The sequence below is a fragment of the Canis lupus genome, chromosome 21, assembly GCF_048164855.1.
Source record: "Canis lupus baileyi chromosome 21, mCanLup2.hap1, whole genome shotgun sequence".
Lineage (NCBI taxonomy): Eukaryota > Metazoa > Chordata > Mammalia > Carnivora > Canidae > Canis > Canis lupus.
The window spans coordinates 17,347,639-17,374,774 of NC_132858.1; the positions used below are offsets into that span (position 1 = coordinate 17,347,639).

The 27,136-nt window shown below is 47.2% G+C and overlaps 1 protein-coding gene across 1 annotated transcript; it reads left to right on the forward strand.

Annotated features, from left to right (window-relative positions):
* Window positions 1–866: 866 nt before the first annotated feature.
* LRRC55 (leucine rich repeat containing 55) lies at window positions 867–12,011 on the forward strand. The gene is made up of 3 exons (XM_072790836.1): window positions 867–1,402; window positions 2,337–3,873; window positions 7,796–12,011. Exons 2-3 carry the CDS (start codon window positions 3,153–3,155, stop codon window positions 8,029–8,031), a joined length of 957 nt encoding a protein of 318 aa, XP_072646937.1. The 5' UTR covers window positions 867–1,402; window positions 2,337–3,152; the 3' UTR covers window positions 8,032–12,011.
* The last annotated feature ends 15,125 nt before the right edge of the window (window positions 12,012–27,136 follow it).

A 27,136-nucleotide genomic window follows, 5' to 3' on the forward strand; every position in this document is an offset into this window, starting at 1 on the left:
TATATGCCTATCTTATAGCTAAGCACATGGCTCACAGTGAATGCTCAATAAACAATTATTAAAATGAAGAAATGAGCCAGCTCTTTGACCGAAGCAACTGGTCAAGCTGGTTTTTCAAATGCAACGTGGCTAGAAATTTGTTCAATGGGTCATCAAGAAAAGAGATGTTGCAAAGACTTTACCTTCATGTGAGGTCAGTCTGTGGGGGGAGGTATATGGAGCTTGAAAAAATGGAAATGGGATAGCAGACAGAATCCTTGGGACCTGGAGAAAGAGATCAAGACTATAAGGTGTTCTGGAAGCTTCCATCCTCCTAAAAATGGACCTGAGTGTGTCTGTAGCCCCAGGTACCCTGCCTGGACCTGTCACTTGGCTCTTTATGTCCCAAAACTCTCCGAGCTTGTGAGGTCAGGACTTAGGAACAATTAAGGAATACGGAAAAGGTCTAACCTTCTATAATTGTCCCTGGACAAGCCCTGAGCCAGTCCAGCCACCTGGTACCTGGGGACCAAACTATATTCAGACCCAGGGAAGCAGGTGCTACATATGGACTGAAGAGATATATCCCGTCAAGTGAGCAAACTTGTCACATGCACTTCTCCTCTTTCCTTCCATTCTTATTCATGTCTTTATCACCTTCCCCAATTTCTCCCCCTGCCCTCAAGAAATTCCTTTCCCTTTTCCAACCTATCTCTATTTTCCCTTATGGGCCCTCCTCCATCTCAGGTTCCAGATCCTTACTTTACCCCCACTCCAACCTCTCCCACTGGGCCTTCTTGCGCTCTCTGCCTGCCTGCCTCTCTGCCTTCCCCTTGCCCTGCCCCCTGCCCCCTCCCCCCCCTGCCCCCCTTGCCCTATCACTAGGACCCCGCAGGTGGTTGTGGATTCTGCGACTGCTTCGTTCCAGTCTCTCTCATCTTAGTGGGGTCCATAGCCAGCTCTCCTGTTGCTCAGAGATGTGGAGGCAGTTGCTAAGAGACAGTGAAACGTCAGTACCTGGCCCTCGAGGAAAAAAAGGGAGCGAAAAAGGGAGAGAGGAGGGGGAGAGAGGAAAGGAAGGCGGAGGGAGGGGAAGACCTGGCGGAAGCCACATACCCCAGCAGCCTCAGCACCAGCTGAGTTTCGGGAAGAAGCATTCGGATTCTGTGAACTTTCTTCTAAGCATCCTCTCTCTGATTCCCCTTTTTGAGTAAAAGAAGGGGAACAGCCAGGCACCGGGAGCACAGGACGGGAAACCACAGAGGATGCTGCCCCGGGATCCAGGAGCCATGGAGGAGGAGAGGCCGGGGGAGGGGACTTGCCGGGGAGGCAATCTGTTCTCCTGAAGCAGCGAGCGGGATTCCAGGATGAGGGAGGGAGACCCGTGTCTGCCGCAGATTGATGGCTGTGTCCTTGGAACAGAGTAAGTGGGCCCCTGAGGGCCTCTGGGAGTGGAAGGCGAGACCTTGGGGTTCAGAAAAATGGGTCTGGATAAAGGAACTGGGTGATTTCCCAGTGGGCGGGATTGAGGCTGGAAGTGCTGGGAACGGAGGCAGTGCCAGACCGAAGGGGTGAGGGAGGACAAGTGAGGACAGCCAGGGGCCACGGAGGATGCAGGCTGAGGGGGCCACCAGGGATGCGGGTGGACGGTGGGGCTGAGATACCGGGTGTGTCATCGTGCTGTCTCTCTGCCTGACCGAATGTGGGCGTGGGCTCACACTGGGGGGCAGAGTGGGGCGCTTGTAGAAGGGGCACTAGCATTAGGGGTGTGCATGGGGGTGAAAAATGGGGGGCAGACTGAACAGGGGGCTCTGCAGGAGTGCGTGTACAGAAGGCAGCTGGGCAGAAAACTGGGAGGTGTGAGCACAGAGCAGGGCAAAATGTGGGGTGATCACAGGAGAACAATGTGTGCATGTGGGTGTGTGTGTGAGAGAGAGAGAGAGAGAAAAGGAGAGAGGAGAGAGAGAGAAAGAGAGAGAGAGAGAGATGAGGGAGAGGGCGAGGGAGGGAGAGCGGAGTGCTAACCGCGTCTGAAAGGGCTATGCAAACGACCAGATGAGCGTGCCTGTGCATATTTTCTTAGAGTTGTTCAAGGGTGGGGTGTTTGATGCTGAGGGGCAAGGCTAGGAGGAGAAGCAAACACATCTCCCCCAGGACAGAACCCCCAGGAGGACAGGCGACCACAACGGGAGGGTGGGGTCTATCTGACCCTGCCCGCACCTGACCCACAGTATGCAGAGGACTCCGTTAGAAGCAGGGAAGACGCGGGGGCAGGGAACCTAGGGGGGCTGCGGGGAGGAGAGGGCCGGGGGAAGAGGGCTGAGTGGTCTCTGCCTGAGTGCTTTCCTTGTTGACAGAGGAAATTCTGTACCGGCCTGCTGAACACAGAGCCGGGCGGGGAGAGCGGCCCCGGCTCAGGACAAGTCGCCAAAGCTGTCCTAGCTGCCCGCCTCCTGCACCACCAGGACATATGGCTCTTTCCAGACTTGGCAGCCGACAGCGGGTGTCACTCGGGTCCTCCCCAACCTGGGAAAAGAAGAGCCTCCTTGGGGATTTCAGTAGATGCTGAGGCTGAGGACTCGGGCTATCAGGAGGCCCATGGGGACCCACTCCCCACCGGGCTCCCTTCTTAAAACACCCGCCCCAGGACCCCCTTGGACTCGAGTCCCCTGGGCTACCAGAAAGAATGGCTTCTGAGACTTCCCATGCTGGAGATCTGGCCTCCTAGTTGGTCCCAGACGTGAGACAGGGCTCAGGGTTTTTCGATGCCCCAGGACCTTCAACAGACACTTTTCATGTCCTTCCCCCCACCCACCAGCACCACCTCTCCAACATAATACAGAGAGGAAGCACCCAGCAGTCATGGGTGAGAGGAACACAGATCTACAAGGACCCTTCCACATCCACGACCTGCTAGCAGCAGGTCCAGCCCCATCCTCAGCTCCTTCCTCTCCCAAGTCTTGATCATCTTCTCAGATCCTGAGGGACCTCAGCTGGATTGATTGCCCCCTGGGCTCCAAAGGGTACTCCCTGTGGATCTCACCTAGGGAGCCCTCTGGTGCTTAGAGGCTCTGGGCAAAGGCTTGAGCCATGATACCACGTGCCCAGAAGCCCCACCTTCCAGGACTCTGGCCCTGATGTAGCTGTCTTTCGGAGGCACTGACTCTTGCTTCATGGACACGGCCTCAGCCCCAGTGGGCTCCCTACAGCACTGCTGTTGCCAGCTGCCTGAGATGGGTGACACCTGGTCCCAGCTGCCCTGGCCTGGGCCCCCCCACCCGGCCGTGCTGCTGGTCTCCCTCCTCTTGGCAGCCGGGGTGATGCACTCGGATGCCGGCACCAGCTGCCCGGTCCTCTGTACGTGCCATAACCAGGTGGTAGACTGCAGCAGCCAACGGCTGTTCTCCGTGCCCCCAGACCTGCCGAGGGACACCCGCAACCTCAGCCTGGCCCATAACCGCATCGCGGCCGTGCCGCCCGGCTACCTCACGTGCTACATGGAGCTCCGGGTGCTGGATCTGCGCAACAACTCCCTGATGGAGCTGCCCCCAGGCCTCTTCCTGCACGCCAAGCGCTTGGCACACCTGGATCTGAGCTACAACAACCTCAGCCACGTGCCAGCTGATATGTTCCAGGAAGCTCACGGCCTCGTGCACATCGACCTGAGCCACAACCCGTGGCTGCGCAGGGTGCACCCCCAGGCCTTCCAGGGCCTGGTGCAACTCCGAGACCTGGACCTCAGCTACGGGGGCCTTGCCTTCCTCAGCCTCGAGGCCCTGGAGGGCCTGCCAGGGCTGGTGACTCTGCAGATCGGCGGCAACCCCTGGGTGTGCGGCTGCACTATGGAGCCGCTGCTGAAGTGGCTGCGGAACCGGATCCAGCGCTGCACGGCGGGTAAGGCAGGTGGGCAGGAACTGGGCAGCCCGGGGGACAGGGGGGCTTGCCTCACTGTGAGCAAAGGCTCCAAAAAACAGGGAGGCACTGCGAGCTCTTTGGACCAGCACGTGCCCTGATCTGCGCTGGCCTCTGCGTGCACCGGCCCGCTCACTTTATCCATGCAGCCCTTGCTGTGCATGCTGGGCACCAGGGACCCATTCATGAATGACACACACCCCGCCCTTGCCTCTGTGGTGCTTAGGACCTAATGAGGCAGACAGATAGTAAGCAAGACTAGCTAATAATAGACAGTGTGTCCTGAGCTTTCATCAGGACCTAAGAGCTCAGCACTCATTATTTACCCCTACTTCTATGACCTCCATTTTGCAGGTGAAGAAACTGAAATCTAGAACAATGAAAAGACTTGCCCAGGGTCACTCATTTAGAGAGTATCAGGGCCATGGATAAAACCCAAGCTGATTTGACTTCCAAGCCCTGTTCTACTCAGCTAGGCTGCTTTTTAAGTGTTGTAAGTGCTGGGAAAACTCAAAGAAATAGAAATGTTTAATACTCTTTTAGTACTGACGATCTTCCAGTTACTATTATGCTTTATCCTAAGCATATTTCCTATTTAGCTCATCTCATCCTCATAAGAACCATGATGAGACCTACACACACACCCACTACTCTATAGAGAAGGAAACCAAGGCACAGAGAGGTTCAGTAGCTTACCCAAAGCAACACAGCTGTTAAGTGTGGGAGTCAGAATTCAAACCATGGCAGTCTGGCCACCTTCTGGCTATATCCTGAAGAGTCAGGTCCAAAGCTAACACAAGGAGGCAGGGTTTGAGTTCTGACTGGCCAAAGGGGCTCGGCAGAGCTCCTCAAGGTTTGGGCAATGGATGTGGCAATTTGACCAACCAATCTCAACTGAGGGCACACTGGGAACTGAAGGAGCCTGGAATCACACAGGCCTGATGGGCTCTAGCCTCACTTGGCAGCACGCAATGTTTAGTTGTTGTGCCTAGCCATCAGCTCTTGCGTGGCCACACTGAGCCTTGGCACCAGCCCACAGCAGCAGAACAACAGGAAATAATTGGAGGACCATCTCAGGGGCTTTCCCAGAGCCTGGCTCGGAGTGTGTTCAGAAAGAGCGATGCTGAATGAGGTAGGAGGGGGAGGAGGACTGAGTGGGGAGCCCAGAACCAAAATAGTTTGGGGGGGCTGTGGGTCACGATTCCACTGTTTCTACACAGCTGTGGGAGGAAATTCTCTGGGACCAAAATAGCTGGGGACAGAGATGGGGCAATGCTAGGGGGCATGAGGGGGAGGCTGCTTGGAGCAATCTGCCCACCTGCCCACCCTTTGCAGGCTGCACATTCTCTACTCTCTCCTGTGCACTAAGGACAAAGAGGGTACTCTGGAGCACAGCCTCCACCACACCAGGGGCCCCCTCTTTTCTGTGATCTCTGAGGCCCCCACTGCCCTTCAGAAGAAGCACAGCCTCCCAGAGAGCAGGAGAGGGGTCCGAGATCCCATCTGTTCAGCCTCATGACAGTGCAGATGAGCTCCAAAGAGGGAAAGTAACTGTCCAGTGGTCACAACTAGAAACATAGGTTCCCTGTTCTCTACAGAACATAATTTTCACCACATCACACTCTCCAGGATATTTCCTCTTGGGTGCAAAGAACTTGCCAGTGTTGGTAAGACCAGGCGATCCTTTTTCCTTTGTCACCTTTTCTTCTTCCACTATTATCCATGTTTTTTTGACAAATCCCAACAAAGAGGGACATAAGAGTGCCCTTGGGATATAACTCAGCCTCAAGACTGGTCTCTTGACCTACTAGAGGGCTTCAGCAGCCCTTAGGCTCTGATCCTGAATTCACTCAGGGTCCTGCCAGCTGCACTCAGAGCCTCTTCTGCTGGGTCCATACCAGTTGCCCTCAGTTCCCCCACATTCCCCAGCTTCACATTATCTTGCCACCACCTCAGTCATGCACACAGTAGACTTTGGAGTTCAGCATCTTCAGTTCCAAGAGGAGAGTCCTTGATGGTCAACTCCAGACGTGATCTTGTCCTGAGCAGGGTCTGGAGTGCTGTGCATGTGGCCTACAGGGACCCCTCCACCTGGAGTTTGGAGAGATTGCATCTTCTTCCGAAAACCAACTCCTCATTTCTGAGGAGAATGAAGTTCATCCACTTGTCAAAGGGGTCAACTAAAATCAATCATCTTATTCTTTGCTCTCAAAAACCATAGAATGAATAAATAGCATTTATGCACCACCTAATTTAGAAAGCTTCTTCACATTGACTCTCTTAGACAATTTAGGTTGAATTATCCCCTTCTTATGGAGGGAGAGCACAAGAGCCAGAAAGGTCAAAAAAGACTTGCCCAAGGTGAAAACTTTATTAATATTTATCTACTGAACAAAGGAATGGCTGCCGGCTGAAAAGCTGGTGCTTGGCACTTTTTGGCCAAATTATTCCCTGACACCACTCTCATCTCTAAGGCAGGACCCTCACTGACCTGTCCAGGGAGACCAGTTTAGGATAATAATAAAAGCACACACTTACATAGTACTTATTATCCAGCAAGAATGTATTATTTACATATGTTAACTCATTGAGTTCTCACTACAACCCAATAAAATAGACACTATTTTACAGATGAAGAAAGCAATACACACAGAGGTTAAGTAACTCATCCACAATCACACACCTAGTGTGAAGTAGAAAGAGGATTTGAACCCAGAACAGTATCTTCAGAGCCCATATTCCTAACCCTATATTCTACATACCTGGAAAAGCCACATGGGATAATAGAAAGACCCAATGCTTCAGAGTTGGAAGCATCCATCCACACATTCATTTAACAAAGTCTCATTGAGCACTTTCATAAAGAGGAAATTATTCAGAGACTAGGGACATCATGGGAAAAACTTATATTTAAGGGAGAGAAGACTGATAATAAAGAAACTATGAGACATGATAAATATGATGGAGAAAAATTCTTTTTTAAAAAAGATTATTTATTCATGAGAGACACAGAGAGGGAGGCAGAGACATAGGCAGAGGGAGAAGCAGGCTCCCCGTGGGAAGCCCAATGCGGGACTCAATACCAAGACCCTGGGATCATGCCCCAAGCCAAAGGCAAACGCTCAACCAGTGAGCCACCCAGGTGCCCAAGATAATGGAGAAAAATTAAGCAGAGTAGGGAAGTAGAGAATACCCAGAGGAAGGTAGTGTGGTATTATTATGTTATATAGAATGATTTAGAAAGACCCCATTAATAGGGTGATATTTGAGCAGAGTCCTCAAGGAAGCAAGAGATGGAGATGTGCTAGGATTCAGGAGATAAATGAGACAAATACAACGGCACCTTCTCTCCACCCTGAAAAGGGACATGCTCACGGTGATGGAAGAATGATCAAAAAGGGTGGGTGGATTGAAGCAGAGTGAACAAGGAGTAGAGGGAAAGAGACGAGAAGAGTCCTTGGACATGGTAAGGACCTTGGCTTTCATTCCATGGGAAGGTAAGAAGTCAGGGGAGAGTTTCAAGCTCAGAGTACATGACAGGACTTCAGATATTCAGCCACCTGCATCAAGATGGTTTAAAAGCAGAAGCTAGAAAACAGTTAGGAGGCTATTGTAAGAGAACATAATGTGCCACGAAAGCTCCAGATCTACCATCAGTAGTGACTATTGGACTAGAGGCAAGTTACTAAACTCTCTGAGCATCGATGTCCACAACTATAAAAGCAGGTATAAAAATACTTGATTCAAGGGCTATTGAGGAGAGCAAATAAGGTAAGTAAAATTTTTGATACATAGAAGAAACTCAATTTTAAAAAAAAATCAACTTCTCTTGGGAGAGGTGAGGAGCTATCCATTCTGCTTCCTCTCTTCCAGCCCCTCACCACTCCTGGGTTCTGTGTTGCAGATTCTCAGCTAGCTGAGTGCCGAGGTCCCCCTGAAGTCGAGGGCGCCCCACTCTTCTCACTCACTGAGGAGAGCTTCAAGGCCTGCCACCTGACCCTGACCCTGGATGATTACCTCTTCATTGCGTTTGTGGGCTTCGTGGTCTCCATTGCCTCCGTGGCCACCAACTTCCTCCTCGGTATCACAGCCAACTGCTGTCACCGTTGGAGCAAGGCCAGTGAAGAGGAAGAGATTTGATGTGGGCTCCTGGTGTCCCTCCATGCTGCTGGCCACCACTGCTGCTGACCACCAGACACTGCTCACTCTGGCTCATGGTGCGCCGGCCACCTCTGTCATGACCCAAACAAGGTCAGGAAACTATCTTTGTGTGAGCTTCAACTGTGGGCCAGACACTGTGCCAGAACTGGAAATGTCAGGTGACTCTGACCTAGTCCCTGCTCCCAAGGTTCTTACCTCTAATGGAAGAGAGAGATTCAAAAACTATTCCCTTTAAGACAATTTGTCAGCACTCTCAGAGGAGTTATGAAAGCCCAGAGGAGGGATCATCAACTGTGCCTAGGAAAGTCCAAGAGAATTACAAGAATGGAGGCAATTTGTGAACTGAGTCATCAAAAATTGTCTGCTTTGTCAACTAGATTTGGACATGAGCAAATGACAGAGGCCAGATCATGCATGATGTGTGAGAACGGAGACTAATCCTTGTAACTTAAGCACATAGAGCAGGTGTGACACAGGACCAAAACTTCCCTCTGACACCGAATCTTTCAACTCCTGGAGTTGCTTGCCACTGCCTCCAAAGGGAGAGAACACCTCCATGCCAGCCCCCGAGGCCTCCTCCTGCCAGAAGTTACCAGATAAGACCACCTCCTAAGGACTGCCCCTCATACTATATCCATCAATTGCAGCCTACCAGTGAGGTCCCAGGTACCAAGTGGAGGTATCTAATCTTCTCCTGAATCTCACTCAAGCTTTGGCTTCAGAAGAGGGAAGCAGGAGGACCAGCAATGGGGCAGCAAGAGTCCTGGCACCCTGGAACTCCTAATTTTGTGACTGTTCTTGCCACGGTGCTCATGCCAAAGGATCTCACCAAGAAAGTGCACTGTAGCATGAGAGTAGCCAAGACTGATGGAAGAAAAGGCCACCAGAGTTGTGACTATAGGAGGATTTTCTCTTTCTTCCAAGAAATTCACCCATTTAAGCATCAGGGTATGAGAGCTATTAATTACCAAGCACTTGCCAGTGTCAGACACTGTGATATGCTCTCTCCACAGGCAATTCTCTTTAATGCACACATCAATCTTGTGAGGTAAGCGTTGTTATTCCCATTGTATAGATGAGGGAATGAAGGTTCAAAGAGAGTTTAAAGTCACATGTTGCTTAACAAGCAAAATAAAGTCTGTGCTCTTTCTACCCTATCCAAGCTGGGAGAACACCACAGTTCCCTCTAAAGTTATATAAGTTCAAATTAAAGTAGTGTTGAATAAGTGCTCCCAATGAAGGCCAGGCTCTCTTCTGGGCACTTTTAAATCTACTGACTCTCCTATTTCAATTCTCACAGCAACACTGCCTGGTGGTCTTTATTATTTCCATTTTACAGTTGAATTAATTGTAGAGAGCTGAGTATCTTACCCAAGGCTATCTGGGTAAACTCTAGAAGCAAGGTGATAGGCAGCTCCATTCAGGGAAACCGTGTCTAATCAGTCATCACAAATCAAGTTAACTTCATGTGCAAAGCACTATTATCATCATTGCTGCTGTTAACTCCATCCTCATCATCAGCTTCCTCAGATCCTTCCCTGTATTTGTTCAGCACTGGACAGCTCCTAACAGGCTGTTCAGCGTCATTCTTCTTGACTTTTCACAACCCTAAGTGGGAGGCAAACCAAACATAATTACTCCTATTCTGAAGAATGGAAAATAGAGACTCAAGAGCAGGTGTGACCTGCCAAAGCAGAAAAGTTGAGACTCAACTTCAACTTGGCTCTCTCTCCAGCTTTCCCAGGTGCTTGGGGAAGAGAATGGCCAGGATGGCAGGGTAGTGGGGCTCTTGGATTCAGCAGCCATGAACATCCAGTAGATCAGCTAAATAAAAGGCAGCAAAATCCAGCTGCTGCACAGATTTCGATGAGCTCAGAGTAGAGCAAATCACAGCCTCTGAAACATAGAAGCAGCACAAATAACACCTGAATAGGAGTCATCTGCCTTGCAAAGTGTAAATAACACATTAGAACTAGTGGCCATGGTGGTAGTCATGCAAAAAAAAAAATTCTTTGGGAAACAAGAGAGGAAGTTGTGCTAACCCCTCCTACTCAAGCCTTGCTGTGTTGTGTTGCAAGTGATACAAAGGGTGCAAGAGAACTGTGGGGTGAGAACCTCAGCAGGATAGGAGAAGAAATTAAGGCACAGTCCAACATGTTGGTAAGGTTGGCCAGGATAATGATTAAAACAGGGGCTTTCTACATTGCCCCCCAGCTCCAACAATGTTGCATCACCCCATCCTCCTGAGAGAAGAATAAAGGGAAAAACAGCATGTCAACTTCCAAGAAGTCTTCCCTTACTCATGCTTCCCTGAGCTAGTCAACCAAAAGAGCACCTAGAAACTTTGCTAGACCTGGGGTACTTGAAATTTGTATCCCCTACATCTCATTAATAACATTTGTGCAAGATCCTGCTCCTGTGGCATCTGGAGTAGAACTGTGCCTGCTGTCCTCTTCCACTATACCCAGGCTACTCTTCAACAGTCAAGCTAACAGCCTAATATATTTGGAGAGGAAATTTTAGAAATAGTCTCGACACAAATAGCTAAGCCTCCCATAGAGGGACACCATATACATCTATTATAATCTCCTAGAGACTCTTATTTACTGAAATATAGTTAATATATTTTAAGATATGTACCTTTTTGCATAGAACTAGAATGAAACAAGACACCTAATACCCCTTGAATTCAAATGTCCTTTCTAATAAGACTATTTGTCCCCATTAATGGCAAATCTTTCTGAGTAAGATACATTTAAAGAACAGATTCTTCTCCAGCAGCTAGAAGGTCCCCAGTTAGCTAAAGCACAATAATAAAACTTCTCACCTGACAAGGAATTCCATGTCTCCCATCACCACCACCCTCTTGTGCAGGCTATCAGAACCAAGCTTCTAGAAGCACACCTCTCTAGAGGTAATATAACTGCCCTAGTTGTAAATGTTCACACAATCCTGCTGACCAAGAAACCATGAAGATATTCCTACAAGCCTTGAATAAGTTTTTTTCAGACTAGTTAACGTGTAAATATTGGGGCATCTCTGAGGCAATGTGGTTCCATTCTGTTCATGAGGTTCCATGAACGTTGGGTATCTACTGATATGGGGCCAACCTCTCTGGAACTTGAGTTCAGTTCTCTGACACAGTATACTCAACCAACTGTTCATTGCATCACTTGGTACAATAAGTGGAATCCCATTAGGATTGGGTTAGGGATCACTGCTCAGAAAAATATAAAAAGAGATAAATGTGTGGCTGAGGCAACCTAGCAACAGCCTGACTGCTTCCCTCCATTCTCTATCTCTCAGAGATTTGTCCTTATCACAGAAGCTTCCTTTATGCTGGGCCAGAGGATATCAAAGTTTAGCTAACCAACAGTGCTATGATAGTGCACCAAGAAAATTGTTCTTTAGAAAAGACCCCAATCTGTACCACACCACTCTGGACCAGTTGATTCCAGTCACCAACAGACAAATCCTCACCTGTTTCTCCATTCCCATAGGGAGTACCGGGAAATTCTGCAGAAATAGGTCCCCAGAGTTGCTATAGAGTTTGCTAGCTCTTTTCAAGGAAGATGGCATATGGTTTGAATAGCCCAAGAAAGGCATTTCTCTTCAACCATCAGGAAACACCTACAGCCTCCATTTTCCTTATAGATGTTTTTGTGGATATTGCTCTGACATTCTTTTCAGCTCTAAAAGAGTATAAGGAGACATCTTTGCCCATTTCTCAGAAGAACAATTTCCCAAAGCTAGAGAATCTTGTCTGCTCTACCCACCTCAGAGGAGGCAAAAGGGAGATGAAGGAGGCAAGTTGCAAAGTCCTATGTAAATCACCACCATGTTTGCCACAGCTTTGGGTTGGAGAGCTCTGGATTCACTGAGCTCTCAGTTTTTCTAAGCTCTTGTCCTGTGGAATGCTGATGTCTGGGGGTGGGAGGGTTAGGGAGGGATGGGGAAAGGGAAGATGCCAACCTTTGTATGGAGATGATTTTATAACCATGCACTTTTGTAACTGTGAAGAATTTTTCATAAATGTACATTAATAATAAAGAGTGTATAGTTTAACAAATTCTCTAAGGAGTTGTGAAGAGGAGGGGGGAGGCAGGGAAAGAAAAAGAGAGAGAAGAACTAGGCAGAAACAAGAGGATGTGTGCCAAAATATACACACAAAAGGTCTATGGGGAGGGAGTAGATGGGAATAATTAGGAGATGTGCCAACCATGGAGGGGCATGTGTGGGAGTAGAAGGAACATCACAGAAGCATATTTCTACCAGGCAAAAAAGAATACGCGTGTGTCTGTATGCACACACCCTTATGTGTAGGCATATTTTGGTGCCTGAAATTACACAAAGAGGAGAGCATATGTCTTATACATGTTGGTGTTTGCAGCTTGGGTCATCTATAAAACATGCCAAGGCAAGTGGGTGTGCCTGCCTAATTAGCATCACTAAGGAGCATGTGCCAGGGAGATGGTCCACACCAGCTGTGTGGGCATAAGGACCCTATCTTGGGCATACAGGTAAAACAGGCATCTAAAAGCATAGTGTAGGGGCTAGAGGATGCCATCACTGGTATAGATTCAGTCTCTGTTCTCATAGGTTAATAAAGAAGGGAAGGGATTCTCGACCTCTTAGGTCTTGCAAATGTGACCTACACACCATTGGAAATGAGATGGTTGGGCAGTGTACCCCGGGGAAAGAGACCCAAAAAAGGAGCAAAGTGTACTTCTATAAGTACAATGGCAGGGGAAGTGGCTCTGAGCAGGAAGTGATCCAAGCAGGAAATGGCTCTAAACAGGAAGTGGTTCCTTCCACCAATAAGGATTTTCGCCTTCCTATATGCCTCCCACTCCACTTGCCACAGGGCATGGACAAACACTGCACTCAGAGAATAAAGCCACTAACAGGAACACAGATACTGACTCAGAGCACTCACAGAGAAAGACAAAGAACATGCCTAACCATAACCAATGTTTTCTAAAGTAGATTGGAGAGATGCAAAACCTTTTCTCCTAAAAACAAGTACTTAATAGAGACTACACTGAACAAGTGCAAAATTAAACATAAGAGTTATGGAATGAGCAGGTATCTCACAGAAGTCCAGACCCTGTATATTTTGTTCAATGCTGACCCTATGCCAAGTGTACACCTAACAACTTATAATGTAGACAATCATGATGATATAAGTTTATTGAGCATGTACTAGGTGCCAGATGCTGTGCTGATCACTGTATATGGATTGATTCACTTAATTCTTACAACAATCCAAGATAGGTACTATTATTATACCCATCTACAGATAAGGGAACTGATGCTCAAACACATTAATACATGCCCAAAATCACACACCTAGTAAGTAGTAGATTTGGGTTTAGGCATTTCATAATTCCTGGGGACTAACTGACTTCAGGGGACAAGAACCCCATAAGACATAGATAAAATACAGTCTCAATCAGAAGTCAGTTTTAGCCACAGAGATCCTCTATAATCATCTGGTGAAAGAAAATTGGAGGGTAATAGGTAACACTGACACATATATCCTGTATGTTTCATTGCATAGAGCTTTGATTATCACATTGATCAAGCCTAATTATGATAATAGATGATCCCAAAATCTCAATAGAAGAAAGATTTGTTTCCTGGGTTAACTTAATGAAGCTTTTTTTTTTTTTCCTGCTCACGTCACATACTAATGCATGTCATAGGCTTTGCCCACCATGAGTTATTCCTTCCATCTATTGGCTCTACCATCCCTGAGGCTACACGGTCCTCCACTGGATCCTCCGCAGTGGAGCAGAGCTCAAGAGACATTTTGGAGGGTCTAACCTGGAAGTACATCAATTCCAACCATATTTCACTGGCCTGAACTCAGTCCCATGGCTCCATTTAACTTCAAGGGAGTAGACTAGTATGTACCTAGAAGGCAAAGGAAACAAGGCTGGAGAAACCCCACCAATCTATAACACCATCTGCTCTGCTGGTCACCAAATACCTGTCATTCAGTTTTCCTCCCACACATATCTTAGACTGTTGCCGCATCCAGCTCAAAGCCCAGGATCACCAGCGGTGCAGTACTCTCCACTGGGCCTCCTGTGGCCCAATGTCCCATGAGCTAAAAAGGAAAGTTACCACCCACCCATCCACTTACACCTACCCAATATACAATGGTGGCCCAAGGACAGCGTAGCAGCAAACTAAAACCCTTGTATAGAGAGTGAGAAACAAAAACACACAGCAGTAATGATCTATAGCAATTCTAAAATTTTAGTGGAGAGCATTATGAAGAGCTCAGATCAAGCTGCTTTATTAGTTGTGAACCCTGATTTCCGGTAAGAACTCCTTTGTCAGTCATTCTCTGTAGCTTCTGACTCTTCCCTCTCCCTTTTCCATTATCCACCACAGTCATATCTAAAGTGGGTACTGGGGAACATGCCCTCTTTGGGAGTTGCCCATGTTCTTTAACTAGATTCCTGCTGATGCAAGCATGCTGGCTTGAAATCTGTGTTAGGTCTCAATGGTCAAATTTTTGAATCCAGGTTCCTAGTTTCTTAGCAATTTACTTCTTACATTGGTAGACTTTTATTCTATCTGCTTCCACTAAGTTCCATATTTCAGTACACACACAAAGCTCTTTCCTAAAACGTGTTTTCAAGCTGACCTTGATTACTTGCTTTCTCTTCTCTGGTGTCTTCTCTCTTAATGGTAACCTTGAAATTGTCTGAAATAATACATAAGAACATTCATATTCATAATTGTTTCTCTTTGGCCAAGTTAATTTAACTGGAAAATTTCCATGGGCCTGTTGCTCAAGGCCTTTTCCAACTTTATCTCTAATCATTTAGGTCTAGAAACAGCTTTTTCAATTTTTAATGCTCCAATTTTTTTATTCTCTCTCTTCCTTTTCATTTCTACTTACAAACTGCTTTAATACTAGTTATAACATTAGAAACCTGACTTGGATCAATTTGGGCTGAAACCAAAAGTCTTTGAAGCACACAGACAATAATGCAACACGAACTCAGGAAAGGAAGAGCCTCCCCATTGAAATGATCATTGTGATGAGAGGTAAGGAAACTGAGAAAAAATATGACCAAGCTAAAGAGTTGGCCTATGCATTCAGAGATCAGAATGTCTACCAGAAATCGCTGCTGCAGGATAGGTTTTTCACTGGAAGAATAGCAGGGAGTGATCGGAAAGAGCTGCTGCCCATGAATGGTGGTTAGGAAGCTACCCATGAAGAAAATGTGGGCTACTTTGTGTTCTTGGGCATTACCCATAGCCCACTCACCACGGAAGGCAGAGATCATAGATTTAAAAAGCCACTACAAAAGAATTATGAAAAAAATTATTATCAAATGTGTTTCCCACCTTGCACCACCCAGTTTTACACTTAGCTCATGGAATCTTTTGGGAGTAAACAGCGTGGAACTCTAGAAAATACATAACAATGTGGCTGATTTTTACAAAACAGGGGGTTCTATTTCTATAGCTAAACCAGTATTCAAAGGGGAAAGGAGAAAAAAATGAGTGGGAAATATCCGAAAGGGAGGCAGAACATGAGAGACTCCTAACTCTGGGAAACGAACTAGGGGGGGTGTTGGAAGGGGAGGTGGGCAGGGGGTGGGGGTGACTGGGTGATGGGCACTGAGGGGAGCACTTGATGGGATGAGCACTGGGTGTTATTCTATATGTTGGCAAATTGAACACCAATAAAAAATAAATTTATAAAAAAATAAAAAATAAACCAGTATTCAAAAGAAATCCCTGTGTATATAAATGAAAAGCCAAAGCTGTGGAAATGGTTGATATAGGCCTCTTAGCTGGAAGAGTTAGATTCCCATATAAAGACATGGTTTATGCCTTCATTCATTCAAAAATATTGATCACACAGCTCCATATGCTAAGCACATGTTTCACATGCTGACTATATGGCAATGAATAAGATAAAGGCCCTACCCCTTGGTGCTACTCTCTAAATGGGGGTGGCTGTAGGGGAAGATAGATCTGATGATAAACAAGAAAAATAAATAATTCCAGATGGTGACAAGTGCTGCAAAGAGAATAGAGCAGAAAGAGGGCTGGGGAATGAGGTTAAAAAAGTAGGCCCAGATCAAGTAGGTCCTCATGGATCCTGATCAGACTTAACATTTAATGTAAATGCCATGGTGAGCCACTGGATAGTTTTAAGCAAGGGAATGATATGCTCTGATTACATTTTCAAAGGTCATTCTGGATGCTATATGGGTAATGCTCAACAGTTGGGAAGGAATGTGAACTATGGATCAGGGAGGGGCCTCCTGCATGAGTCTGATTGAAGTATGTTCTAACAGGTACCAGGATGGGTGGTGGATAAGGAGACAGGCCAAGGATGGACCTTAGAGGCAGAGCCAGTGGGACTCCCTGATGTATTGGATATGAGGAGAAAGAACAAAGGAGTAATAAAGAATAATTCCTCATCTTTTTTTTTTTAACTTCAGTTAAAAACCAACTCAGCAAGACCCAAGTAGCAGAAAGGCTGTCTTAATTCTATGGAAAAAGAAAAAAATATATCAACAGCCAACAACCAGTAAGTCAGAAACCCCTAATGAGTAAGTTAGAAGGAGGAAGGAGGAAGCAGATACACAAACAGATTCATAATGTCAGGAAACAGCCAAACCTAAGAGCCCAGAGATGGTAAAATATATCTGAACAGTCTTGGTTTAAATGCTCTGCATCACTTCCAGGGTCCCAGTAGATGTTAATCCTAACACTGGAGCTTCGAGGACTGAGTTCAAGCCTAGATAATCAGCAGCATTTTTAGAGTACAGATAGATTTACATCCACAGTTGAGTGCTAGAGGCAGAGCATCAGTTTAAAGTGATTTCCTAGAAGGAACGTGTAAGACTCCCTCAGCTGCAGACAATAAGCAAATCCAGGAAACAAATTATATTTCAGATGGGCCCAGATATGTTTGAAATGGGAATATTACATAGACTCATATAAGGATATATGGGAACAAACAGCTTGTACTCATCTTAGCCAAGGAATGAAATGGTGATGGTAATGAGCCGGGCTTCTCAGGATGATGCTAATACTGTGAACATTCATAACCACCACCAACTTTTGTGCATTTACATTGTACCACACATGCACCAGGCACATTATCTGCAATATCACATTGGTGTTTCCCTGGGAGGCAGCTGCTACTGAGAAATGGAGAACAAAATAAAGAGCATGGACTAGGGAGCCACACTGCCTCCTAGTTCAAATCCCAGTGCTGCCACTTGGTAGCCATGTGAACATGGACAAGTAACATCACCTCTTTTTGTCTGAATTTTTCTGTTCATTTGAAGGGACAATGGTAGCCACTTCATAGGGACTCTGGAAGGATTAAATGAGTTCCTATATGTAGAAGGCTCAGAGCAGTGCCTGGCACAGAGTGATATTCAATTAGTGATAGTGACTACTGCTAGCTTCCCTCTTGTACAGAGAAAGAACTAGGAACTGAGAGATGTTTATGTCACTTGTCTAAATCACACAGCTGAAATGTGAATAAGTCAAAATCCACATCTGCCCTCCCAGCCCAGTGTCATATATCAGATAGGTCAAAGTGGCCAGCTGTGACAACTAGGCTCCAAATGTGGAATAATGCCTCCAATATTCACACTCTTGAGTAGACCATTCCCATGTTGAATCTGGACTGGCTCTCTGACTTGATTTAACTAAGGGAAGGTAGCAGAAGGTAGTAAATGCTGAGCCTGTTCCAGACCTAATCCTTAAAAGGACCTGGCAGCTTTTGCTTGTGTGCTCTTGGGAGCTCTGAGCATCCAGGGATTAAGTCTGATCCATGGAGACGGATGGAGAATCCACATGGAGAGATCACGTGGAGAGAAAAGAGGCTCAGGCATTCCACTGTGCCAGCTGAGCCCAGCCTTCTAGCCAATCCCTCCAGGCACCAGACATTTTAGTAAATCTGTCCTAAAAGTTCCAGCCCCAGCCACTCTGTAACCACAGCCCCAAGCAGGACTAGAAAAGCAATTGTCCAAGAAGGCCATTAGCTTGAGGTGGCTTTAATGCCTTAGTCATCTACAAGAGCAAACCAAAAACTAAGCCTGCAATGCCTCAAGTTTAAAAAATGAAAACCTAAGGACAACCAATCACAAAGAGCCAACTAGTCTTTCCCAAATAAGGAAACCATGAAGCTATAGTCACTCAAATAATTGCTTTGCTTTTACGCCCTCTCCTTACTACTTCCAAGTTGACACTGCTCTATTCAAATTGACTTTTGCTCAAATAACCTCTTAATTTTTTTGATATGCCACAGTATATCTTTTAACACAACTAACTCATTGTTTTAAGCCTCTTTGTTTAGGGCTATTTGTTATGCAGCTATCCACAACCGAAACACCATCCTATAAGGAAAAGACCTACTGAGGACAATACTGTGTCAGCAACATAAGTTTGAAATACAGAGTAGCTATTTCAACCCAAAAGCAAACTATATAAAGGGTAACAGCACATGCTCCCAGGTCCAACCACTCAAGTGCAACAGCACACCTACCAGGTGGATAAGATACTCAACTTTCACTAACTCATTCTGTCCTCTGTACAATGGGGATGCCACCTGTCTCAAGGCACTGCAGTAGTGATTCTGTGATCTAATCCCTATTAATAAGCTTAGAGTAGTGCCTGGCACTTTATAAGAAATTAGCTACTGCTATTTTTTAATATTAAAAAGATTATTATTAGGGGCACCTGAGTGGCTCAGTGGTTGAGCACCCAATCTGCCTTTCGCTCAGGTTGTGATCCTGGGGTCCTGGGATCGAGTCCTGAATCAGCATCCCTGCAGGGAGCCTGCTTCTTCCTCTGCTTATGTCTCTGCCTCTCTGTGTCTCTCATAAAGAAATAAATAAAATCTTTAAAAATATAAATATTATAATTATACTAGGTGTGATTAATTTGGCCAATACAAGGAACACATGAAATCCTCAGTCCTAGTTTCTAACTTTTCCAAGAATGACACCACTGGAAATTTGTATCACTTTCCTTTGCTTTAGGAAAGGCTACTGCACAGTACACTAATATTCTATTAACAGAGTTTGACAAGGACACGAGGAATTAATAAAGAGAACAGCACAACCCATCTCATATTGGTCTTGAAGAGTATTGACATCCCAAGCTACTACTGAAAATGTCATTGTGAAACACATCATGACAGCATGTTTCTCCCCAAAGGAAAAGTCATTTACAACTCAGAAGCAAAGTGTTATGTGACTCCTTCCATGCAAAAAATTTAAAAACCCTGTTCCAGTCCACAATAGTAGAAGAATATGGAGCTCCCAGAGGTGATGCAGCAGCCAAAGGAAGTGCAGATGCAGACGCTGGGCCTGTGAATCACAGTGAGAGCAGCTGCACTACACAGTCTCTATTCTGATGAATAGATAAGGGGGTGTGAAGCCTGCCTTACAAATAAAGGTAGTTTCTAGCTATTACTTTAAGCAAATGTTAAATCAGGAAGAAAGCCCCTAAAGGAAGAACTACACACTCCAATAGAGATCAGATCTCAAGAGATCTTCACTTTGGTGAAGCAGAGCCGAGCTCTGATATTCGGGCCTCTTAGATATTGCATATTGCTTCCTCAAAGATGTTTACCAGTATGAAATCACCCCTTGTTCCAGTACAGATGCTCCCCTTCTGTCCTCTGTGATATACTGATTTCTGGACTTCAGGCCCCCTCTCTCATTATTAGACTCCTGGGATCCTACTCTCCAGAGTTGGTAAAATGACGGATACAGCCCACTATCTGAATTCCTCCTTAAAAACCTTATTTATTTATTTCTGAAAGTGCTATGAGTTACCCAGGGAAGCTGGTAATTACAGAAGGCAGCTGCAGGGAAGAAGAAGCAACCCGAGGCTGGAATTCAGCAAACACTTGCTGAGGCCCTTGTGTGGGCAAGGTGATGTTAGAAACATGAAAGAATAATAAAAAGACCAAAGAGACCAGGATCCACACTTCAAATTTTATCTACAGAGCCAAGCATGGGGCTGGGTGTGCAGCAGCTGTTCCACAAATGTTTATTAAACCAAATTAATCTTGCTACTAACTCACAAGTCAATTTCCCTCTCCAGAGCCCAGATGCCACCTCTTATTTTTAAAAAATAATAATAAAAATAAATAAAAGTGGGTTAGAGCAGCTCTTCTCAATCTTCGGTGCACATAACAATTCCCTGGGGGTCTTCTCAAGGTGTAGATTCTGTATTAGTAGGCTGGGAAGGGCCTGGGAATTCCATTTCACTGGTCTACAGATCACATTTTGAATAGGAAGGAGTCAGAAGATCTCCCAGGGAAAGATCCTAGACACGGCTGAGAGGTCCTCCAACTCTACATTTTTTAAGTATGGAAAACACAAGCAATCCTAAGTGTAAAAGGAAGAGGAAGAAAGGCGAAGGGAGCTGAAAGTGGAGCCTGAGGTGGATCCAGGAGGTTAGTAGAGGCTTCTCCCCAGGGCCTGCAGGAAAAGCCCGCTCTTTTGTCACAATACACAAAGCTTTTGGTGTCTGTAAAAAGAATCAGTGATAATTTTGCTGGCTCAGAAGGCACTGTCTCTTAATGATTCTTCCTGTTTTTCTCAGCCCAATCCAAGAGAATGAGAAAACAGCCCTCGTGAAGGTCAACCGAGGTCAGAGAGGTCCCTGGAGAGGGCCTGCTTTCAGCCCACACTTGGGGGAGAGGAGGCGGACCAAGGCCCACCTCCAGGCCTGTCTGGTTCTAGTCCTACTCCCTGGTGAATCCTGCTCAACACCAGAGTATCAGAGTAACAGGGGACCCAGGAGGGAGGGGTGGGCTCTGCACCAGGTCAACTGCATTCGATTCCACATTTATGACAGCTGCTGTGTGTGCCAGTGTGCTAAATGTCCCAGATGAGGCCAAGATATGACAAGATCAAGGCCCAATAGGAGTGTACAGCCTAATGGCAGGGGGATGATGCATTCAAAAGATAACAGAATGCGATGCAAAATGCAGTCAAGGACATACACAGGAGACCCACAAGTAGTACAGAAATTCAGAGAAGCAAGAGATCAGATTCCCTGAAAGGAACCAAGGAAAACATCGTGGAGAAGGAAACGTCTGAAATGTGGGTACAGGCTCCTCACTTAAAAATGGAAATGAGAGTGATTCGGGTAGGGAAAAGTGAGAGATCATTCATGGTGATTCAATAATTTTTTATCAAACCCCTAATACATAGGAAGCACTCTCTGAGGCACTGGAAATGCAAGAGAAGGCTAAGCCAGATGAGTTCCCAAAAGCCAGACAAACAGTAACACAAAGAGTCGAAAGAACGTGGGAGCTGAAATCAGAGAAGTCTTGGGTGCAAATCCTCGCTGTGCATGGTGATGACAGACTTCACACCCCTGGTGTTTGGCTCCCTGATGAGGATAATTATACCTAGTGCACAAGATTGTTGTAGAAATAAACCTACGGGGGAAGAAATTCGTACCGTGCCGGGCACACTGGAAGCCTTCATTACCCATTTGCTCTGTATTCAGCCGTAAAGAAAGGACACTGGAATAATCCATCTCCAGGGTCCCTTTCAGCTCTAATATGCTGCTTCGGCAGTTCTAAGACTCCACGGCACCTGTAACCGTGCCCACTGCCCAGGGGCCTGGCACACCGCAGCCAGTGAGGCCGTCTCCCTCCCTGGGCAAGAAGCCTCCCCCAGGGTGGCCCAACACGAGGCCAGCGGGTCAGGCGCCCGTGAATCAGGCTGCTGCCCTCGCTGGATGTGGCGCCGGCAGGCCAGGCAGCGCTCTGGCTGCTTGGCTGCCCCCATTGCCTTCCTCATCACTGCACTGACCCGTTGCCATGGCAGTGAACCCCAAGAGACAACTAGCAGTGGCCAGCATCGAAGAGGAAGGTTCTGTTCTGAATCAATCTGACTCAGTCTTGGTTGATTGCAGGGTCCCAGAGTGACAAATAAGAACAACGTAAATAGAGCACTTTTTCTTTTTTTTTTTTTACATATTTTTTAATTGGAGTTCAATTTACCAACATATAGAATAACACCCAGTGCTCATCCCATCAAGTGCCCCCCTCAGTGCCCGTCACCCAGTCACCCCCACCCCCTGCCCACCTCCCCTTCCACCACCCCTAGTTCGTTTCCCAGAGTTAGGAGTCTCTCATGTTCTGTCTCCCTTTCTGATATTTCCACTCATTTTTTCTCCTTTCCCCTTTATTCCCTTTCACTATTTTTTATATTCCCCAAATGAATGAGACCATATAATGTTTGTCCTTCTCCGATTGACTTATTTCACTCAGCATCATACCCTCCAGTTCCATCCACGTCGAAGCAAATGGTGGGTATTTGTCATTTCTAATGACTGAGTAATATTCCATTGTATACATAGACCACATCTTCTTCATCCATTCATCTTTTGATGGACACCGAGGCTCCTTCCACAGTTTGGCTATTGTGGACATTGCTGCTAGAAACATCGGGGTGCAGGTCTCCCGATGTTTCATTGCATCTCTATCTTTGGGGTAAATCCCCAGCAGTGCAATTGCTGGGTCCTAGGGCAGATCTATATTTAACTCTTTGAGGAACCTCCACACTGTTTTCCAGAGTGGCTGCACCAGTTCCCATTCCCACCAACAGGGCAAGAGGGTTCCCCTTTCTCCACATCCTCTCCAACATTTGTGATTTCCTGCCTTGTTAATTTTCCCCATTCTCACTGGTGTGAGGTGGTATCTCAGTGTGGTTTTGATTTGTATTTCCCTGATGTTGAGCACTTTTTCAATGCTAGACACCACACTAAGTGCGTTTCATCAGCTAGCTCATTTCACACAACGGCACTGTGAAGTAAGTATCCTCCTCCCACTTAGCAGAACAGGAAACTGAGGCTCAGAGAGGTGAGTACCAGTGTCATACAGGTGGTCATAATGAAGCCAGGACACAAGTGTGCTCCCCACTTGCACGCCAAGGGTCGTACGATTCCAAAAACTGCAAGCTTTTCCACACGCCACCATCTTCCCAGCTACCGGAGGCTCTGCAAAGGCTGGTGCCACTGTCCCCATTGCCTGAACATTCCTGAGGGCCTGAGGGAGCATCTGCAGAGAACTGAGGCCGGCCTTCTAGCCCCGCAAGGATTCCTCGGGGACAAAGCCAGGGTCTTGCTGACAATGAACTACTCCGCTGCCAAAGGTAAAGTTCTAGAACTCTCTAACGCAATCCCAATTTCAAATATTCAGCCTGTTTCTCTCCCCCACCCAAAAATGAAAATCCCAACATTTTGGCTTCCACATTAACACGTCTTCTAAATGATTTCTTACATCTGAAAGTAGCACAATGTTTGATAACATCTGTCGGACCCTGTCACCATGCTTGGTTCTAAAGAGCCCTGTCCCTGTGGTTACGTACAAGATGGTGAGCTTGCAGTTGTGGCTCTAGCCAGGCTGGAGGGGCCACCTCCAAGGCACCCAAGAAAATTAACCTTCTCTGTAAACTCAGATGCTGGGAAACTCAGGGAGAGAACAGCTCGGCTTTCCCTCCATGCAACCAGCATGGCTGCTGAACCCATTGAGTCCAAACACTGGGAACCCATGACATGGGAAAATCCAGCTGGCTTCATGGCCCCAGACATCTGGATTCCCCAACCCCAGGCCAGCTGAGAGAGGAGCCAGCGCGCGCAAGGAGGCTTGGGAAAGCATTTGGAGGGACTCCTGCCAAGTTATCTCCCTCCTGAACAAACACATGTCCCACTATCTAGAGGTCAACAGAGCCATGTTTATATAGGCATAGACCATTCCATTGATTAATTAATTAACTCCCTGGGTGGCCTTTGGCCCCTAAAGACCTCATTCCTTGGGGCCTCAGTTTCCTTATCTATAAAATGTAAGAATTAGACGAGTTGATTTCTAAAGCTTCTTCTTGCTCCAACTATTTTCCTACAACTCCTCTGTAAAAGTATAGGAGGAGCACAGGGTGTGGCTCTCGTGCTGCCTCTGCTGTCCCTAATTTCTGAACCTCAGTGGCCTTATGTTGGCAGAAGAAGAGGTAGACGAGATGACCGTGCGATGCTCCACAGCTCTGACATTTCGGAAACCAGAACACGTCCACCACACTTCCAAAACCCATATCGACTCAGCAGCCCCATAGTGGCCACTGCCTCAGCCAGCTCAGGCCACCCTGTTCTCCCACCCTGACCAGTGCAGGAGTCAAGCTGATCCAGCCACATTCACTGCCTCCTCCTCCGGATCCATCCATCCTCCGAGGCATCAGGGTGATGTTTCTTTTCAAAACACAAATCTGATCCTATTAGTGCCCCTCCCCCATGTGGGTCTGCCCCTCCCACTCCCAATGCTTTTAGGGTAAAGAACAAAAGCGGGGCAGCCCTGGTGGCGCAGCGGTTTGGCGCCGCCTGCAGCCTGGGGCGTGATCCTGGAGACCCGGGATCGAGTCCCACGTCAGGCTCCCTGCATGGAGCCTGCTTCTCCCTCTGCCTGTGTCTCTGCCTTTCTCTCTCTGTGTCTATGAATAAATAAATAAAATCTTTAAAAAAAAAAAAAAAAAAAAAGAACAAAAGCCCCAGTACAACCTGCTGGACCAGCAGAGCTAGCCTTGCCAGCCAACCCATCAGCATTACCTCACCACCACCACCCAAGAGCCTTGGTTCATACTGTTCCTTTCCTAGAATGCGAGTCTGCCTCCTGTCTCTCACCTTATTCTTCGACTATCAAGTTTCTTCTCCTCCCTGAGAGCCCACCTTTAGCAACCCTGCACAGGAGTCCTCCAGGAATGGAGACCAGCCTGCAGACCCTACTAGATTCTCCCAGGAGACCACACCCTCTCCTCCACAGCTTTCCTACCCGTTCCCGTGTGGTGTGTGTGTGTGTGTGTGTGTGTGTGTGTGTGTGTGTGTGTGTTGTTTGATGAGGTGGTTTGTTTTCTCTCACCCCTAGTCACCTCATGATGGATTTATACTCAATATATATTCCCAAGCTAGGTTTTCTGCCCTTATGAAGCTCCTGGGCAGTGGATGGCATCTCTTCCAGCAAATTCTGGCAGAGACCAAGGCTATGCTGGCTCTGATCTAAGTCTTTGAGGCTCCCAAGGAGACATCCTGCTGACTGGTGGAAAACTTTGCCCAAGGCCAGCTTGTGATTTCAAGTCAACTGTGGGCTATGCTCAGAGTTCATCCCAGCAGAGGGTGCTTCAGAAGTCCACCCCAGAGACCTGTGGTGCTGGCTGCCCTCCCAGCCAGTGGGCAGACAGAGGAGCGGCTCCAGAGCATCAGTCAGACCCAGGGGAGGTGGGGGGAGAGGGGGAACTGGAGTTTCTACTGCCAAAGGCAACATGACTAAGATAGATTCCTTGTTCTTTGGAAATGTCTAAAGTACTCTCCCCCCTCCACCCCCTGCAAACCTCTTTCCACCAACTGTCTTCCACTGATCATTCAAGTGGGAGTGCAGCCTCCTCCTCCAGGAATCCCTCCTACACCTCCCCCACTGGACTTAGGTCCCTAATCCTGAGCATCCCTTTAGCCTCATACTCAGTACACTGCATTGAACGTACAGGTTTCTCAAGGCTGCCTGAGGGAAGGGACCTAGTCTTTTCCATCTTTGATCACTAGCCCAGAACACAGCAGTCACTTCAAAAAACTCTGTCATTGCATAAATGAGAAAACTAAGACCCTGAGAGGAGTAGTGACATGTTCCCAACATCACACAACATGTCACTCACTAGCAGAGCCAGGGTCTCCTATTATATTCCATTGGACATCTTTCCCTGTTGCCTCCCTGACTTCATAGGTATGGACCCTATTTATGATTCTAGGGACTAGGGCCTCCAAATACTCGGAGTGTGAGCGTCCTGAAAGCAAGATCTCTAGACTTTCCTGGGTGGGGGGAGAGTGTCCCCCACCCCCCACCTGGAGAGGCTAATGCCACTCAGGATGGCGAGTAATGGGAAATCCAACTTCGGTTCCAGCAGGCAGTGAACACACTGAGGTGATCCCTCCCTTCCCTATCCCTGATCAGGTATTTTCTAAGAATCAGACAGCATTTTCCAAGCATCCCCAGACTGTAAGCTTCTACTTACTTTGGATTCATCTAGTTCCACCTTTATATATATATATATGACTTAAAGGTGAAAGTGGCTTGCCCAGGTCACTGTACGTATGACCAACCGACCGAGACAGGCTGTGAGCCTACCCCAAGCCTACCCGCTGTGCCAGCAGGTCTCTGCCCTCCAGTTTGTAGGACTGTGGTTCTGACCACCAACTTTCTCAGATCTCCTCCAGGCTTGAGAGCAGAGAGGGCCCCTGTGAAGTTTTGCTCACTGATGGGAGGGCCTGTGTCAAGATTCAAATCGAAAATCTGATTTCATCACTTTCCTGCCTTAAAGGCTTCCATGGGTTCCCCTCTACCCTACCCTTCAGATGAAGTTAATCCGTCTAGATGTGACTGGCCCACAAAGCTACTGGCCCTCGCCTCCTCTCCAGCTACAAACCTTTGGTACTCAGAGCTACGGCCCCAACTCAACCCTCCTTAGCAACGCTCACACCTCTTTGCCTGGCCAACTCTTGCCCATCCTTCAACTGTGTGCCCATCTTCACCACGGAGCCAGCGCCCATGCTCTCCGACCACCCCCCAATAACCCCCCCAAGCTCCCTTGACTTTTGAAACTTCATTCAGGTCACAGTATTTGCTCATCTTCTCTGTACCCCACCCACTGTAAAGCCCTCAGGGGCAGAGATGGTGTCTCTCTATATTATATTGCATTTCCACAGACAAGCTCCTCCTCAGCACCAAGAATGCCTTCAACAGATATGAGTCCTTTGATTGGCCAGCGGGGACCAACCACTCCCCTTTACTGGTCCTGCTCCTTGACTCTGTGTGACTATAGGAGGCCACTGAGCGTGGGCCCAGGAAACAACTCCAGCTGAAGCACGGGCACCAGTGGGGTGGGAGCAGATCACAGAGAAAGCACTAACAATCTGCCCAACAGGAGGCTCTGTCCAAGACAGCTGATATTCCCGTCTCTATATCAGTCCAGGATGCATGTGGAGGGGGGAAGTCTTCATCTCTCTCTGATCCCTGGCTGCTACT

Bases quoted from the DNA above. Each gene is read 5' to 3' on its own strand.
- LRRC55 (XM_072790836.1), top strand. From the start codon at position 3,153: ATGGACACGGCCTCAGCCCCAGTGGGCTCCCTACAGCACTGCTGTTGC. The intron at 3,874-7,795 runs GTAAGGCAGGTG...TCTGTGTTGCAG, and splicing joins GATCCAGCGCTGCACGGCGG to ATTCTCAGCTAGCTGAGTGC.